General features: G+C 35.9%; 2 protein-coding genes across 3 annotated transcripts; both read right to left on the bottom strand.

Moving 5' to 3' along the window:
• Positions 1 to 680: 680 nt before the first annotated feature.
• On the bottom strand, positions 681 to 4,627 carry LOC110864452 (signal recognition particle 19 kDa protein). Of its 2 annotated transcripts, XM_022113528.2 has the most exons (5): positions 4,476 to 4,606; positions 3,490 to 3,713; positions 2,028 to 2,209; positions 1,538 to 1,637; positions 681 to 1,008 (listed from the first exon to the last, which is right to left on the bottom strand). In XM_022113528.2, exons 3-5 carry the CDS (start codon positions 2,202 to 2,204, stop codon positions 872 to 874), a joined length of 414 nt encoding a protein of 137 aa, XP_021969220.1. In that variant the 5' UTR covers positions 2,205 to 2,209; positions 3,490 to 3,713; positions 4,476 to 4,606; the 3' UTR covers positions 681 to 871. The 2 variants fall into 2 exon arrangements, with proteins under 2 accessions (XP_021969220.1, XP_021969219.1); XM_022113527.2 differs by lacking the exon at positions 3,490 to 3,713 and having other exon boundaries at positions 4,476 to 4,627.
• A 6,809-nt stretch (positions 4,628 to 11,436) lies between these two features.
• Positions 11,437 to 16,383, bottom strand: LOC110864453 (zinc finger CCCH domain-containing protein 13). The gene is made up of 4 exons (XM_022113529.2): positions 15,584 to 16,383; positions 12,377 to 14,436; positions 12,221 to 12,289; positions 11,437 to 11,959 (listed from the first exon to the last, which is right to left on the bottom strand). The coding sequence occupies exons 1-4, from the start codon at positions 16,149 to 16,151 to the stop codon at positions 11,537 to 11,539; spliced, it is 3,120 nt and encodes a 1,039-aa protein (XP_021969221.1). The 5' UTR covers positions 16,152 to 16,383; the 3' UTR covers positions 11,437 to 11,536.
• Positions 16,384 to 16,999: the final 616 nt, after the last annotated feature.

Here is a 16,999-nt window from a genome sequence, read left to right as displayed (position 1 = left end):
CGTGTGTTGTATTTGTGGTTGGATTTGGAATTCTAAAACGATTATCCACACGTACCTAGGTTGTGCGATACCTAAGAGGATCATGTGACCAAGATGGCCAAAGTGTGCTAGCTTCTCTCGGGCCTTTAAAAATAAGTAATTATTTCTACTAGTTTAGAGGTTTTGTGATACCCCGAATAGATATGCATTAAAGATACGTTATTATTTCTACCAGTTTACAGGCTGTGTGATACCCCAAGTAGATATTTGAACTTTGGAACACTTTTGGGTTGAGGTCCTTGAGGAATGTTTTAAAAGGAATTAGAATGTTTATATAAAGGGATTGATATTAATAATAAATTTTTATAAAGGGATTGATATTAATAATAAATTGTAAAATTTTAGTTGATAAAATTCCAAGTCGTTACTTCCTCTTCCTAAAACTTAACCAGCTAGTCATGTCCACCGAAACGAAGATGGAACGATCTTGGTATGGTTCAACTTCAGGTAAGGTTTCGTTTTCTTCATCGAACTGATTTCTGACATTTTCAACGATCAAACTAAACAAACACGATTTTAGACGCAACTTAATTCTAATTCCAATTTTAGAGTATTTTGCAAACCAACCAGGACCTTAAGATGTTTTTCTTAGTGCTCTGTTCTTCTGATTGGTGTGTGCAGAAAAACAGTATTTTGAAAAATCAACAAAATGTCTCATCTCTGAAAACTGAAAAATCAAACCGGTCCGGAGGCTTATATTCTGTTCGGTTCTCTCATCTTTGTTCTAAGTATTTTGAAAACATGTTTAATCTGAAACACCCATAAGATACAAAACGTCTTACGCAACCAACCAAGGAGCCTAGCAAATTCCAACCGAAAGTTACACACGAATCTATCTCTTCTTTTTCCCACCCTTGCCAGATTTCGAAGGTGCAGCAGCATTTGAAGCAGATGCAGCCGCTTCTTGTTTCTTCACTCTACCCGGGTGTCTAGGAACCAATTCAGCAATACGAATCATCAGCTGTTTTTCTGCCACCATACAAACAAACCACAACTTACTTACCAAACTTTATAACTATTTACAGAAAACCATGTGAGGACATCATAGCAGAATACAATAAATTAGAGAGTAAAATGCCATTTTCGTCCCTGAGGTTTGGTCTGTTTTGCGACTTTTGTTGAAAGATTTGTTTTCCCGCATCCGGATCCAAAAGATTTAAAATCTTGCCATTTTCATCCGGCTCATTAATTCTATCTATTTTCTCCATTAAGTCAGGGGTATTTTCGTCTTGGGCAATTCGGTCTTTTTCACTTTATGTACAAGCATTTAGCATAATGTACAGGTATTCAAAATACCTTACTAAATAAAAAAGACAAAAATACCCCTGACTTAGCGAAGAAAAATAGATGGAGTTAACGAGCTGGATGAAAATGACAAGACTTTAAACCTTTTGGATCCGTATGCGGAAAAAACAAACCTTCGGACAACAGTCGCAAAACTGGCCAAACCTCAAGGACGAAAATGACGTTTGAATCTGAATTAGAGAATTATGCTTACTGGATGTAATAAGGGGATTATGTGGACTCCCATCTGGTCTTTTCAGCAAAACCCGCACCCTCCCCACTTGCATGAAATCCCTTGGATATGCCTTATCAATCTTTAAAACCATTACAAAAAGGTTACAACTTACAAATACATGATTTTCATATTATGTAAGTAATAAAAAAGAGTAAACTTCCGTTTTGCTCCCTGTGGTTTGGTCATTTTAACGGTTTTGCTCCAATAGTTTAAAAATAGCCATTTTCCTCCCTGAATTTTCTAACTTATCTTCATTTTGCTCCCAGCCTCTAACTCCATTAGGAAGGAAACTGGCGACAAACTCGAAAGATTAGGGAGCAAACTGGCGACAAACTCGAAAGATCAGGGAGGAAAATGATTATTTTTAAACTATTGGAGCAAAACCGTTAAAATGACCAAACCACAAGGAGCAAAACGGAAGTTTACTCAATATAAAATTGGGAAAGTTTATTGATAGAAGAGAAAAAACCTCAATAGCAAAAGGAATTTTGAGATGGCCACAACAATCGCCGATTTCTAAAGCGGTAGGGTTTTCGCATGCTTTTGTAGCAGAGATTCTTCTACCTTCGGCAATAGTCTTCTTTGAATTTATGTAAACAGGGTATATGATATTCCATGTTTTGAAATTAGGTGTACCGCCATCCATAATAGCTGTTAAATACCCGATAGCAGTTCACATAATTCAATTGCAGTGAAAAATGATTAAGTTATGTTAAAATTAGTGTTTTCATATTTCATCATCTTAGGGGCTGTTTGTTTACCTCTTAATGAGGCTCTTAATGGTTCAGACCTCTTACTGGTTCAGCACTTAATGGTTCAGACTGTTTGTTTCACGAGCAGATGTCTGAATGGTTCAGACATTTGCCTCTGAATGGTTAAGATTTATATAGAGTCTGAATGGTTAAGACCTCTAATCTGAATTGGTCAGACATTTGCCTCTGAACAATTAAACATTATACAAGCTTTTAATGGTTCAGACCTCTTACTGGTTCAGCACTTATTGGTTCAGACTGCTTCAGCACTTAACCATTCAGATGTTGCTAAACAGCCCCTTAAGCTAAGGTCTAGGGTTTATATAGATAAGTTTTTTTTCTCCAAATACTTTTAACATTATTGTAAGTTAAAAGAAAATGCCCCTTACATCAATCATCAACAAACATTGAGAAATGACGATGATTAGCTATCAATTAAATGAAACTAGCACACTCAGTAACAATATGAAGTTTGTATTCATTGTATTAGATAAATTCAGATGAATATAAACAAACATAATAAATCCCGAATCAAATCATTTGACTAGTATGACTTTATTCATAGTGAGAAAATGCATCTATTGTCTACCTGACACAGATGGATATATACAGTGTTACAAAAGATGGCAATTTTGTTGATTCACTGGCGAAATGTGCAAAAAACAAGTTCTATCAACTTTGCCATTTCAATCAAACGATGTGTGCATGATGGGTTTTGTAGGCTTGATTTGGGCCTCGGTTTGGGATTATAGAGTTCGGCAGAGAGAGACATGGGGACCCTACTTTGACTTATTATTTTAGGCCCGTTTTTTGTTTCTGGTTGAATAAGCTAGTAACCGTAATTTGTAACCTATATATATATATATATATATATATATATATAGGGTGGGGTTCTAGAGTGAACACTAGTGTATTTGCGAACTGAGTGAACAAATCCTGGCCATTGATCTACACACGTGTATGGCCAGGATCTCATCATCAAATTGTAAAATACACTAGCGTATTTCAACATCAAATCCTGGCCATTGATCTACACACGTGTATGGTCAGGATTAGTTCACTCAGTTCGCAAGCTACACTAGTGTTCACTCTTGAACCTAATCCTATATATATGTGTGTGTGTGTGCGCTAATACATTGTAAATCCTCACAAGTGAGGCACATAGTAATAAGAGATTACCCTAGTTGCAGCCCGTGGATGTAGGTCACCTCAACTGAACCACGTAATATCTCGTGTTCATCTTTGTTTGATTTCTGATCTCTTGCAGTTTTTCGTTTGTGTTCGTGTATGTGTTTTGCAATACCTAAATTCCTAACAGTGCAAAGCACAAGCGTTGATCTCATCTACTCTTTTAATCATGACAACCTTAAGGCTATGCATTGTGGTTTAACATAACGCCCGCCCTGCCACGTAAACAATGGACTTTAACTAACCTACTATTTAACAATCAAGTTATGATTTACCTAATATTTAAAAAAGAAGAAAAATGAAAAAAAAGAAAAAGAAAATCTGTGATTGGTGCATTGAGGGTGGGCCCCACCTATTTCTCCTCTCACACCCATAAACATGCTCACGTTCCCACGGGTGGCGTGCGCCCACTTTAACGCCCCCGGGACAGTGTTATGGGGTGTTAAAGTCTGATGTGGCTGGTAGCATTAAACCATAATGAGCAGCCTAAGAGGCAAGAGCTAACACGAATTCTTATAAATAGCAGCAAGATGACTTATACAAAAAGATTATCAAGCAACAGAAACTAACTTGTGTTGCAAGTTCCTACTCGGTCGAACATCCGATACTTCCACAATCCACATAGCAAATAAAGTGATTGAAAAAACAATTTAGAATATAACAAGCAAACAAGTAAAACACATTTGAGAAAGCAAGCAATCATCTTAAACTAAATATGCCGGTTAGCTAGTGATTGCATAAATCAATCCAAATGTTACAAGTGTTAGCACCTTATCAATTTTCAAATACCTATAATTTACCCTAAAATCAACGTTGATCTTTCACCGCCTTGTAAAATTAAATCCGAAATTATGTAATTAGACTAAGAACCCTAGGGTTTCATACACAAATCACAATTAGGCGAATTTAAGTATTCAAAAAGGAAATCTGGAGAAGAAATAAATCGGAAGAATAGATCGAGAAAGAGAGGAATATACCTGTGCGTGAGGGACGGCGGAGGTGGTGATCAGACGGCGGAGATGGTGATCGACGGTGCAGTTTGGGGCGTAAAGTGAGGAAGAGTCAATTTCAGGGGACTGGAGTCTGAACAGGCCAGAAGAAGAGTATGCATGGGTCCAGTTTCAAGTGCAAAAAGCCCAATTAGTACTGAGAGCATTGGGCTAACTTAATTAGTTAATTTATTTCTATAAATATTAACTTAATTAGTTAATCGTATTTGTTTGTTACATTCAAAATGATTTTTTTATACCTTTGAGTCCTTTATGTTTGTATTTTATTGTCATTTCCATCTAAGTCACTAACTCGGTTTATTTTTTCTGTTACGATGAATGACATTTTTGTCTTTTTCGATGAAACAAGCAAATTTGAAACCTCAGGGACGATTTTGGCATTTTACTCTTACATTTTTGTTTTATGCCTTTTTATTACTTGTTTCCCCTTTATATATAGTAGAATACCAAAATTGTCCCTGAGGTTTCATATTTGCTTGTTCCATCTAAAAGGACAAAAATGCCCTTCAACTTAACATAAAAAATAAACTGGGTTAGTATGTGGACAAGAATGACAAAAAAACACAAACTTGAAGACTCAAATGTACAAAAAAGTCATTTTGAAGAAACAAGGAAATATGACCAAACATCAGAGACATTTTTGGCATTTTACTCTTAACATTATTATAAAATTTTACTTTTTTTTTAATTTCAATATCATATTTTATACTTTAAATAATATACATATGTAACCCATTTATTTTTCACTTAATTGGATTATCTCTAACAACTTGTGTTCATTAACTTTTATTTAAAAAATAAATACGCAGGCGTGTTTAATTTTTACTCAACATTCCAATATAACTATTTATTTATGTTTTTTGGTTTTCTCTTTCAAGTGGAGATGTACTCAAATTTGATACTATAAACTATATCGAGTACTGATACTATGTCATTGATATAATGAACCGAACCAATACCGCAACACCGAATTTCCGCAACTTCACACAGGGAATACCTTTGTTGTCATTCAATTTTAAAACTAAACACTTTTAACTTTTACTTTAATTGACTGTAAAACGTATTTAACTATCTTATGTCTAGTGCATTAATATTTATGTTTGTTTATATATTATTGTATGCCAATATCCATCACCACATGCGTCTTCCGTCGCGATTTTCAGGGTGTGACACCTTACGGGTAGAGTCGGGTTCGGTTCCAGATACAAACTAACCGGTTCCATGTTTTTTCCTCGGGCCTGGTTTCGGATACAGATTTTTTATGCACCTCTAATCTATACCATTAGAATACTATAATAGTGTTTGAACTCTCATCACATAACTAAAGAGAATTCACCAATGTCATTGGGTCAAATGCATCGTTTTGTTATTTGTATTTGATTTAAAAAAATGTATGTTGTGTTCTAGAACCAATGAGCATTGTCTGTGCAATTGTGCAAATGATAATCGATGAAACATTCGTTGGCCTATTATTAATATTGTGAACAATTATTTGGTTCATAGTTTTTTTTTTATTAAGAAGTATAAAATACGAAAGAATCATATATAAAAAGAATTAGCATATATTTGATAAGTTGAAATGTAAATAGAAACCAGAAATTGGTTTATGCAACAAAAAATTAAGAGAAAAATGCAATTTGCGTCCCTGTGGTATGTCCCAAACATCAACCTGAACCCCTAAATTAAATTTTTGGTTTTTTGAGCCCCTGACCTTATGAATTCATAACAGTATGAGTCCCTGCCGTCAGTGTTCCGTCAGTTTTACCGTTTTACAGTTGTGAAAAGTCCATAATACCCCCCACCCTTAATATCTACCCTCAATAAATTCATAACTAGTTTCATTATCATCACATCATCAAATATCGAGCTCTCCCAACTCTCAAGAACATCATCATCATCTTCAACAGATCTCTTCATCATCTTCATCGATCATCATCATCATCTTCAACAGATCATCATCATCATCTTCAACAGATCATCTTCATCGAACATCTTCATCATCGAACAGATCAGGTTCATCTTCATCCTCATATTGATTTTTGGTTTGATTCGATGATTTGAATGTGTTTGTATTGTGAAAAACAGAGGGTTGATTCTGGGTTTGATTTTGGGTTCCATTCGATGATTTTTGGTTGATTTTGAAAAAAACAGAGGGTTGATTTTGGGTTCCATTCGATGATTTTGGGTTTGATTTTGGGTTCCATTCGATGATTTGCGGTTTATTTTGAAAAAACAGAGGGTTTGATTTTGGGTTCCATTCGATGATTTGCGGTTTATTTTGAAAAAACAGAGGGTTGATTCTGGGTTTGATGTATCAACAGAGGTTTTGAATGCGGGTTTGAATGTGTTTTGGTTTTGATTCTTGTGGGTTTAGGGTATCAAAACAAAGGGTTTGAATGCGGGTTTGAATGTGTTTTGGTTTTGATTCTTGTGGGTTTAGGGTTTAGGGTTTAGGGTATCAAAACAGAGGGTTTGAATGTGTTTTGGTTTTGATTCTTGTGGGTTTGAATGTGGGTTTGATGTGTTTTGGTTTTGATTTTTGGTTTGAATGTGTTAGGGTATCAAAACAGAGGTTTGAATGTGGGTTTGAATGTGTTTGGGTTTTGATTCTGGTTTGAATGTGTTTTGTTGTATCGGATCAGTTTCGGATTGAATGTGTTCCTCATTTGAATGTGTTTTGGTTTTGATTCTGGTTTGCATGTGTTTTGTTGTATCGGATCAGTTTCGGATTGAATGTGTTCCTCATTTGAATGTGTTTTTGTTTTGATGCTGGTTTGAATGTGTTTTGTTGTATCGGATCAGTTTCGGATTGAATGTGTTCCTCATTTGAATATGTTTTGGTTTTGATTCTGGTTTGAATGTGTTTTGTTGTATCGGATCAGTTTTGGATTGGATGTGTTCCTCATTTGAATGTGTTTTGTTGTATCGGATCAGTTTTGGATTGAATGTGTTCCTCATTTGAATGTGTTTTGTTGTACAGAATGGCTGCGGATGTAAAGATACGCAAAACACCAACTACGAAGGCGAGAACACTTGACAACCTCCTAGAAGATGGTGTGGTGCACATAAGGAAGTGATTGATATGAATGAATACAACCCCAGTGTAGGTCTTCGATTTCCTTGAAATTCCAGAGCTCGCTAATTACGTATCTGCCACTTGGGTTATATTGTAACATATGAATGAATATAACCCCAGTGGCAGATATGTAATTAGCGAGCTCTGGAATTTCATATCTACCACTTGGGTTATATTCATTCATATGAATGAATATAACCCTAGTGGCAGATATGTAATTACCTACACTGAGGTTATATTTATTCATATCTGCTACATTCCGAAGTGCACCCGTCAGTAAAGATCCACAATTGCTTGTGGATCTTTGACGTTTTGTCTCTGTATTGTATGTTACGGTCTTTTGTTATCGAGTCAGTAAGTTCCGTCAAGTCTACGAAGTTGGTATGATGTTTTGTCTCTGTATTGTATGTATTAAAACTTTACATTTAATATACAGTTTACGCTTTAATAATTTGTTATATATAGTATACATTTAATTATTATATTTCATTTATTTAAAAATAAAAGAGAATTTAGGCTTTAATAATTTGATATACATAGTATTCATTTAATTATTATATTGCGTTTATTTAAAAAGAGTTAATTATTAGATTGCATTTATTTAAAAATAAAAGAGTTAATTTGAATTATTAGATTTCTTAAGAAAAAAGCAAAAAATGAACTTAGGGGCTCAGGTTGATATTTCACTCATACCATAGGAACGCAAAGTGTTATTAATATATGTCAAAAGACGGTCTTACCCCTACCTCAAACAGTCAAACTGACGGTAGGGACTCAAAGCGTTATGAATTCATAAGGTCAGGGGCTCAAAAAACCAAAAATTTAATTTAGGGGCTCAGGTTTATGTTTGGGACATACCACAGGGACGCAAATTGCATTTTTCTCAAAAATTAATTTATCAAATTGCAAGAAAGTTTTTAAAGGAATCAAAAAGATTAACAAATGTGGTAGGGGTGAGTTTCTTTAACCGAAACCCAAAAATCATACAGAATAAAACTAACCCGAAAAGATATATAAGACCATGGGGTAACCTCGCTTGTCATAGGGAATGTTTGTTTACCTCTTAATGGTTTAGACTTCTTACTGGTTCAACACTTAATGGTTCAGACTGTTTGTTTCGTGAGCAGATGTCTGAATGGTTCAGACGTTTACCTCTGAATGGTTAAGCATTATACAGAGTCTGAATAGTTAAGACCTCTAATCTGAATTGGTCAGACATTTGCCTCTGAATGTTTAAGCATTATACCGGTTCTTAATGGTTCAGACGTGTTACTAGTTTAGCACTTAATGGTTCAGAGCTCTTATTGGTTTAGCATTTACTCATTCAGAAGTTGCCAAACAGCCACAGGACTAAGATATTGCAAAAAATACTAAATATTCAAAGCACAAAACTTTTTTTTGGTAAGAAACAGAGCAAAAGTAGGTGACTTATTTGTACCAAGTACGAACCACCTCATGGAGTGCTCATACAAAATAAGATGACTTACTAGGTTACTGCCATAGGCCGTGCGTTGCAGCGGCAACGTCTACGATGATGACATTAATGTGTGGTACTTGCACGCGCCATTGCACATTTTTTACTTTGTTACATACGTTACGTTCGTGACATTAACATCATTAGACATATTAAAAAAAGAGTAAGTCTCGGTCGTTGCGGTGTAAGGTTGAAAAGGTAATTTAGACTATGGTGTAGAGTCATAAAAATAATTTAAACATTAACGTGGTTAGGCATTGATAAAAAAAGTATAATAACGTGTCACAGGTTACAGTGTAAAATCGTAAAAGTAATTTAACTAAAATGAGGTGTCAAGTTACGAAGGAGAAAAGGTTGATGTCAAAGTTGTCAATTTTCAAAAATTAGAAGCAAATGTGTAACCTACTTAAAGATAAGGGTTAATATTCTTTAATATCAAAAGTTGAGGGTGTGAAGTGAAGTGAAAAAACCAAAAGTTTTAAAATGAAGGTTAGACTTGTCATGTGTTAAAAGTGTAGGGGTTCAAAATGTCAATTGAAACCTCACCGACTTCCATTTTAAGATATTACTAATGTTTATCATATTTGTTTACATATATTTAACAATAAATAGTTTACTAAATTAATTAATTTAGTTATAAATATTAATTTACAGGATAAAATCTAAGAGTTTATCCTAAGGAATTAATGCTAAATCCTCATAAACATGATTGTAGTAATGACAATAGTAATGGACGATTCTAATAAAAATATAAATTAAATAAATAATATAAAGTGAAAAAAGAATATGGCCCTAACGTCAAATGTGTGGGCTCCTTACCATTCAGTAGCGAATTGTCAGAATGAAACTTGTGTAAAGACCGGAAAAAGAAAGGGCCATAAATGTAAAATACACCGACCATTATCTTTAAGATTATATAAATTTGTGATGATGTTAGCTATAATTTTATCTACAATCAAACATGTTTTAATTTTATAAGTCAAGTTGAAAGTTATTAAAAACTTTCAATCAAAACTTATTATTTAACAGTTTCAATAAATAACATACTCAATATTCAATTTTATGCAAGGTTTTTATCAAACGGTTTTGCTAAAAATAAGATGACAATCAACTTCGATTATTTATTTCTTAAAAATAGTTGAAAAAGAGAAAAAAGTAAATAAAAAATCTGAACCAAAACCATTATCCTCTTTAAACCGTATTTTTCATAGTCCTATTACTAAAATAGTCTTTTTAAGAATATATACTTTAAACAATGAGTAAATTGCCGAAATCGTCCCTGAGGTTTGGGCATGTTTGTTATTTTCATCTAAAACAACTTTTTTGTACAATATAGTCTTTCACTTTTGGGATTTTTTGCCATTTTCATCCAAACACCTAATTTCTTTTATTTTTTTCTATCAAACATTTGGATGAAAAGAAAAAAAAAAACCAAATCTGAGGGACGATTTTGGGAAAAAAAGGTCAGACGTATGAATGAAAATGACAAAAAATCCCAAAAGTGAAGGACTATATGGTAAAAAAAAAATTGTTTTGGATGAAAATGGCAAACATGCCCAAACCTCAGGGACGATTTATTCAAAGATATTACTAAAATAGTCTTTTTAAGAATATAAACTTTAAACAATTAATTCAAAGATGGTTATAATATATCAAATGAAACCTCGTCTTCAGTTCGTTTGATTTTGAATTATTTACATGATTTTATTAACTAGTAAAACATTAATGATTTTTAGCTCAACAACATTTTATTACACATGATTTATTTAGTATCATTTTTGAAAAAAAAAAAAAGAAAAAAAAACCTTGGTTCATATAACTAACTATACACCCATTATAATTTATATATTTTTCTAAGAGTTAATTACATAGTTAGTCCTTGTGGTTTGCACAGAGTAACATACTTAGGTACTAATAGTTTAAAATCACCTTCTAGGGTATTAACTTTTCATTTTGTAACGTTTGGAGGTATTAACTTCTCGGGTATTAACATAGTTAGTCCCTGTGGTTTGCAAAAAATAACATATTTAGGTACTAATAGAATGTGATTTTAAGCCTAAAAATAACGTTAATACCTTCAAACGTTACAAAATGAAAAGTTAATACCCTAGAATGTGATTCTAAACTATTAGTACCTAAGTATGTTACTTTGTGCAAACCACAGGGACTAACTATGTATTTAACTCTTTTTCTGATTAGAAAGTTAATGGTCTTGTTTGAGACCAAACCGATTATAACTAGATTTGATTCTAATACTCACCTGATAAGAAGATGCCATCAACCCGCTGCTGCAGCGAAAGATTGGTCAATAAAGACGCGGTCAATGCAAGATTACCGACCACCTGCAAATAACAAACAACACGACCACACAAGCAAACTAATGGAACGGGAAAAGTTTTATTAATCGAGGAGCAACGCTAATAAAATAGGAGCTAGGGACGACGACATTTCAAACGCACAAATATAAAAAAAATGTTCTCAATGTGTACTTTCAGGAGAATGGTGATGTATCCGATTATTTACCGACCCAAACTCAACAGACTCTGTTGGCATCACTGCCACGTCAGCAGTTGACAAATCAGATAACACCAATGGATCATCACCACCATTCTTCTCATCATTGATGGACCCGCTTGCATCTTCGACCTCACAAGATGCGTCACTCTCTTTCACTGCAACCTCGGCTGACTCACGTTCTTCTTCCTCTTGCTTTACGACAGAATCATCCACCTCAATATTCATTGCTTCCTCGGGTTGATTCGGTGCTTCATCGTTTTCCTTAAATACCTCGATAACCGTCCCCTCAGCGGCCGTCTTACCGTCATCTACACTACCTATCTCTTTATCCGTATTCGTTAAATGAAAATCTTCCTTTTGCTTCTTGTAAAGGTACATCGCTTTCTGAAAAGCACAATAACGAAATTATCTCAAAATAAAACTTCTATTTACAGCTTAAACAGAAACGCGGTGCAATATCTGCCTATTTATTTATAAACGGGTTGATTTTGGGTTTATCGTTTATGTCAAACCGATTGAAACTCACCAAAAATCTACATTTTTATCAAAGTTCGTATCTAACGCATTTACTATCTATAACGAGAATAAGTGTGCTTCGTTCAGATTGTATACAAAACATTTAAGTTGATAACAAAAGATACGAACCTGAAAAACAGATTCGTTTGTGACCGCAAATAGTGAAGCACTATCGGTGACATCGACATCTACACCCTCCTGTAACATATAAAGGAAAAAACTTAGTTAGACGCGTAGAATTGAAAGATGAAGTTGGTCATGTATTTTGAGAAACATAATCCATACCTCGAAAAACAAAATCTTGTAGTCGAATTCATCCGATAACGCTTCATGATCCAAATCCATCATGCTAGTGCACTGGTCATACAGCTCGGGTTGCGTAAGATCTTTCGACACGTCAACCCTAGAAAGATAGGTTTTTGAAATACGTGCACTGTTGTCCTCTTTGACAGCCTCGAAGACATGAGGACTTTCAGTCACTTTCTGAGCTGCGGGCTCGTTTTTATCAAGATTCAAGGTTTCGGGCTGCGTATCGGGTTGGTTCTTTTCACCCTCATCAGACTGACCTGCCAGCCCGGACCAGTTTTCATCGTTTGACCTCTGTTGACCCGACTCTGCACCTCCTCCACCGTTTTGGTTCTTCCACATTTCGCCGTTTTGGTCCCACCCTCGGTTCCTATGGTCCCAATATTCGTCACCAAATACAGCATTGTTAGCATCCCACCCATGCAACGGTGGGCCCGATTCATCCACTTGATTCCGCCACGTAAGCGGTCGGCCATGATCAGGAACAGGGTAAGGCAAACCAGGGTTAAGCTTCATTGGCGGTCTACCGAATATTTGTGGCGGAAACTGCGGCATAAGAGGATGAAACATCGGTGGTGGAACATGCTGGAACGGGATGTAACCACCGGTTGCCATCGGTGAAGGCCAATTCGGGACGTTGTTCCAATTACCTTGACCTTGACTTTGACCTGGTCCTTGACTTTGACCTCTATTCATGTTCGGGTCAACCATCCTCCGGTGCCGGCTGTTTGACTTATTTCTGTCATCTTCTGTAGAACCAAACGTAGATGGAGATGGAGGTGGTAGGAGAGACTTTGAATTACCAGAAAAATGAGAGTTTCGGGTGTATGGTGACGAAACCGATAAATTATCGTTATCAACTTGTGCTTCGGTAGCCAGTTCCCGACTTCCTTTACCATCCTTAACAGTATCTTTATAACCACCACCGCTTCGTGGGCCCGGTTCTTCAAGGTCAAGACTTTTTCTAGCATCAGATTTAATCAAGTTCCTGCGTTCGTTACTAGTTGATCCCGGGGATTTATCAACTTGTGGTGAAGAACGAGGTCGTTTTTCCCCAGAAATATCACCACCCGCGTAACCGTCATCCTTCGACATAACTTTCTTATCTGATTGTCCAGGGGCAGACTCGTAATCTCTACTTGAATGAATGTTATGTCGAGCTCGATCTTCATAAGCATGATCCCGGTACTTCGTTTCTTCTTGCTTTGAAAATCGATCTATCGTTCGATGATCTCTTGTTGAATAGGAGCTCCCGCTAGGTGAACTCCTACGACGGCTATGACCGGCGGCAATATCCACGTCAGCATAACGAGAACCGTGTCGTCCCCATTCAGAAGCTGAATCAGCTTTAGCGCTTGATCTCTTTTCCGATTCAGATCGCTGTTCTTTAGCGCTACTACGGGATCTATAATCACTAGCCTCGTCTTTTTCATTGCCTCTTCTACTATCTTTATCATCCTTATATCTACGATCATCGTAAACCGGACTTCCATCTCGATTATTTGTTTTCCTAACACTATCATCCCGTAAACGTTTGGCTTCGGGTACGTCTCGGTACTTGGAATCGCGCGCTTTCTTCTCTTCCTTATGTTTATAATCTCTATCATCCTCTTGTCTGCGTTTTCGGTCTCTACTTCTTTCATCTTTATCACTGTTTTCGATATATTTATCGTCTTTATATTTAGTTTCTTTATTACCGTCTTCGCTATACTTATCTTCATGGTATTTGTCGTCCCTGTGTTTGTTATATCTTCCACTCTCACTTCGATGTTTAACGTCCCGACTTTTTCTATCGCGTTCACCATCTTCCCGATGTTTTTCGTCCTTTTGTCGGGATTCTCTAACATCTCCGTGTTCTTCGTTTTTATGCCTTTCGTCTTTCGAACGGTCATTTCTTGTAGATAAATGTCTATCTTCGGTTTCTTTTACGTCATCATGATATTTATCTTTAGCACTAGAAGCTTCTCCTCTTCTTCTCATCCTCTTCTCGAGCTCCTTTTCTAATTCGGGGTTTCGTAACTCTTCTTCTATTGGCCATTCTGGTAGAAGATAAAAAAAGAACGATTGTTTAACATTACGTGATTATTATTGGTGCTTTAGTTATGTACGGGCTCAAAGAAGATAGAGGGTACTAGCTAGCATGACATAAGCTTCCAGCTGGTGATATCTAGACGATTAATAAAACTAGACAGTACGCAAATGTGAAGGTGGAGGCATTATAACTTATAAGAACGCTTTAACACCTAACGAATGAAAAAGTAAAAAACTATAAATAGGTTATGGGTTAACCTATATTGACCACATGGAGTGAAACTCTAAACGGTTAAAAGGGAAAGCCAAAGATCCGGTAAGTATATCCAGACAAGCAGTTAGCAACTGTTTTGTCATCAATTTTTAGTACTATGAAACAAAATGATGACGATATTGACGAGGACAAGGTTTAAAAGAACGGAAACGAGTTTTGAGGCGTTTTTCCTTCGCCTCACGAGGCGTAAGCCTCGAGGCGAACCGAGGCGTAAGCCCGAGACGGAATTAAAAAATAAATATAAAAATTATATATCTTATAAAAATAATAATAACTAAATTCATCATCAAATTCATCAAAATGATCAAAAACACACATAAAGAAGACATAAATTGCTTGAAATTGACACAAAAATTCAAAAACATCAAAAAACAAGTATCAAAAACCCTTGAGGCGCACCTGAGGCGCAGCCTTTTTAGCGCCTCAGCCCCTCTGAGGTGCACGTACAACATAAACCCCCTGAGGCGCGTCTCAGAATCGTTTTTGGGCGTTTCGCCTCGAGGCGCGCCTTGAGGCGCACGCCTCAGTCGTTTTTTAAAACTATGGACGAGGATACTAGCCATGACATGATAAAGCACTAAAGCATGGATTTTTTTGAAATAACCACCGTGCAAATTTGACGAAATCAAGAATCTTGTGAATTAACCGTCCGAGTAAAAATCTCAACATTCGCTATACATTATACGGAAGACTAACGCCTATTGAGCACAAAAAGACAACTACTTTACGATACTATAACGACAAGATCAGCATTGTCACCACAAACCAAATGCACAAATTAACAATCTTCAAACCAAACAACATAATATGCACAAATTAAGCTCATAAGTTTCCTAATATAAACCACTTAACAAATATAACAAAATAACAACACCACATACCAGTGACTTCTTTTCCTTTTTTACTCGATGGATTCTCGACTCCCTTCGAAACCGCCTCATCAACCTTATCACTATAACCTCTCTTCCCCCTATCCGAACCGCGATCTCTATCCTTCGATTCCTTATACTCCTTCTCCTTCTTCACATACTCCTTATCCGATTTCCGCTTTTCGCCTCGATCCTTCTCCTTCTCCTTCTCCTTTTCCTTCTCCAATCCAATTAAACTCACACTATCCCCCTCATGTCTCCTACTACTCCTACTCTTCGAATCACCGACACTTTTCGACGCATCTTTCGACTTCAACACCTCCTTATTATCCTCAACATTAACCAATCCTTTATCATCACTACTTCCACCGTTCCACCTATCAACCACATCTCCATTACTCCCATGCTTCCTTCTCTCTCCTGATTCCTTATAAACCCTAACTGAACCAACACCGTCTTCTTTCTCTTTATCTTTACCGCCATTGTTACTCTTCTCTTTCACTTTCACGTCCTCATCGGAACCGGAATACTCTCTGTGCTTGCTTTGCTTGTGCGATTTGCTTCGAGAGCTTTTCGGCATAGTAATCGTTGAATGTGGAGATTGGAATTTGAATTTGAATTTGAAATTTGAAACCCTAATTTGGTGATTTGGGCGTTTTATGTGGTGGTCGTCGTCGGCGGCGGGTCAAAACCCTAATGATTGGGGTGTAAGGGGTGGATTCGGGTCGGCGGGTGTGGATCCGGGTAAATCCGATCGGAAAAAGATTGACGGAGAGATGTAGGGATTGGAGTGTGGGTGTTTTAGGGAGAATGGAGGCGTTTTGTTAATGGTGTTTGGGGTATGCTTTAGATTATTAGTGGCAACGGACGAAAATGCCCTTTATGTGTGTGATGATATTTTATGGATATTTATTTCTCTATCCACTTCAAATCAAAGTTTAACCAAAAGAAAATACTAAACTTCGCAATTATATAATTTTTATTTATCAAATTTTTGGTGTGTTTATAGGTAACCAAAAATCAAAGTTAACCAAAAGAAAATACTAAGCTTTGCAATTATATAATTTTTATTTACAAAGTTTTTGGTGTGTTTATTGGTAACCAAAAGAAAATACTAAAGTTCGCAATTATATAATTTTTGGTGTGTTTATAGTTAAAGTGTTGACGATGCAAGTCATGTATAATTGTATACTGGGGCGGACTCACGTAGAGCGGGTCGGGGTCCCCGGACTCCAATATTTTTAAAAAATTAGTAGATCTCGTATATTAAATTTTTATAAGGACCTTATAAACTAGTTTAATACCCGTCCGGTGGACGGGTTATGTTGATTTATTATATAGTAACAACTTGAATGAATCTATGAACACAATTTTTTTTCCTTTGAAATCTAAAGGAAAAGATTATATGTTTATAAATTTCAATAAAAA

The sequence above is a fragment of the Helianthus annuus genome, chromosome 6 (genome assembly GCF_002127325.2).
Source record: "Helianthus annuus cultivar XRQ/B chromosome 6, HanXRQr2.0-SUNRISE, whole genome shotgun sequence".
In the NCBI taxonomy this organism is placed as follows: Eukaryota; Viridiplantae; Streptophyta; class Magnoliopsida; order Asterales; family Asteraceae; genus Helianthus; species Helianthus annuus.
The sequence above is the reverse complement of the archived record's forward strand: the minus strand, read 5'-3'. Positions and strand labels throughout refer to the sequence as shown.

Excerpts from the sequence above, each read along its gene's own strand:
- LOC110864452 (XM_022113527.2), bottom strand. The coding sequence starts at position 2,204 with ATGGATGGCGGTACACCTAATTTCAAAACATGGAATATCATATACCCT. Across the intron at positions 1,638-2,027 it reads AAATTCCTTTTGCTATTGAG|ATTGATAAGGCATATCCAAG; the intron begins GTTTTTTCTCTT and ends ATGGTTTTAAAG. Across the intron at positions 1,009-1,537 it reads TAATCCCCTTATTACATCCA|AAAAACAGCTGATGATTCGT; the intron begins GTAAGCATAATT and ends GTATGGTGGCAG.
- LOC110864453 (XM_022113529.2), bottom strand. The coding sequence starts at position 16,151 with ATGCCGAAAAGCTCTCGAAGCAAATCGCACAAGCAAAGCAAGCACAGA. Across the intron at positions 14,437-15,583 it reads AAAAGGAAAAGAAGTCACTG|AATGGCCAATAGAAGAAGAG; the intron begins GTATGTGGTGTT and ends ATCTTCTACCAG. Across the intron at positions 12,290-12,376 it reads ACAAGATTTTGTTTTTCGAG|GAGGGTGTAGATGTCGATGT; the intron begins GTATGGATTATG and ends TATATGTTACAG.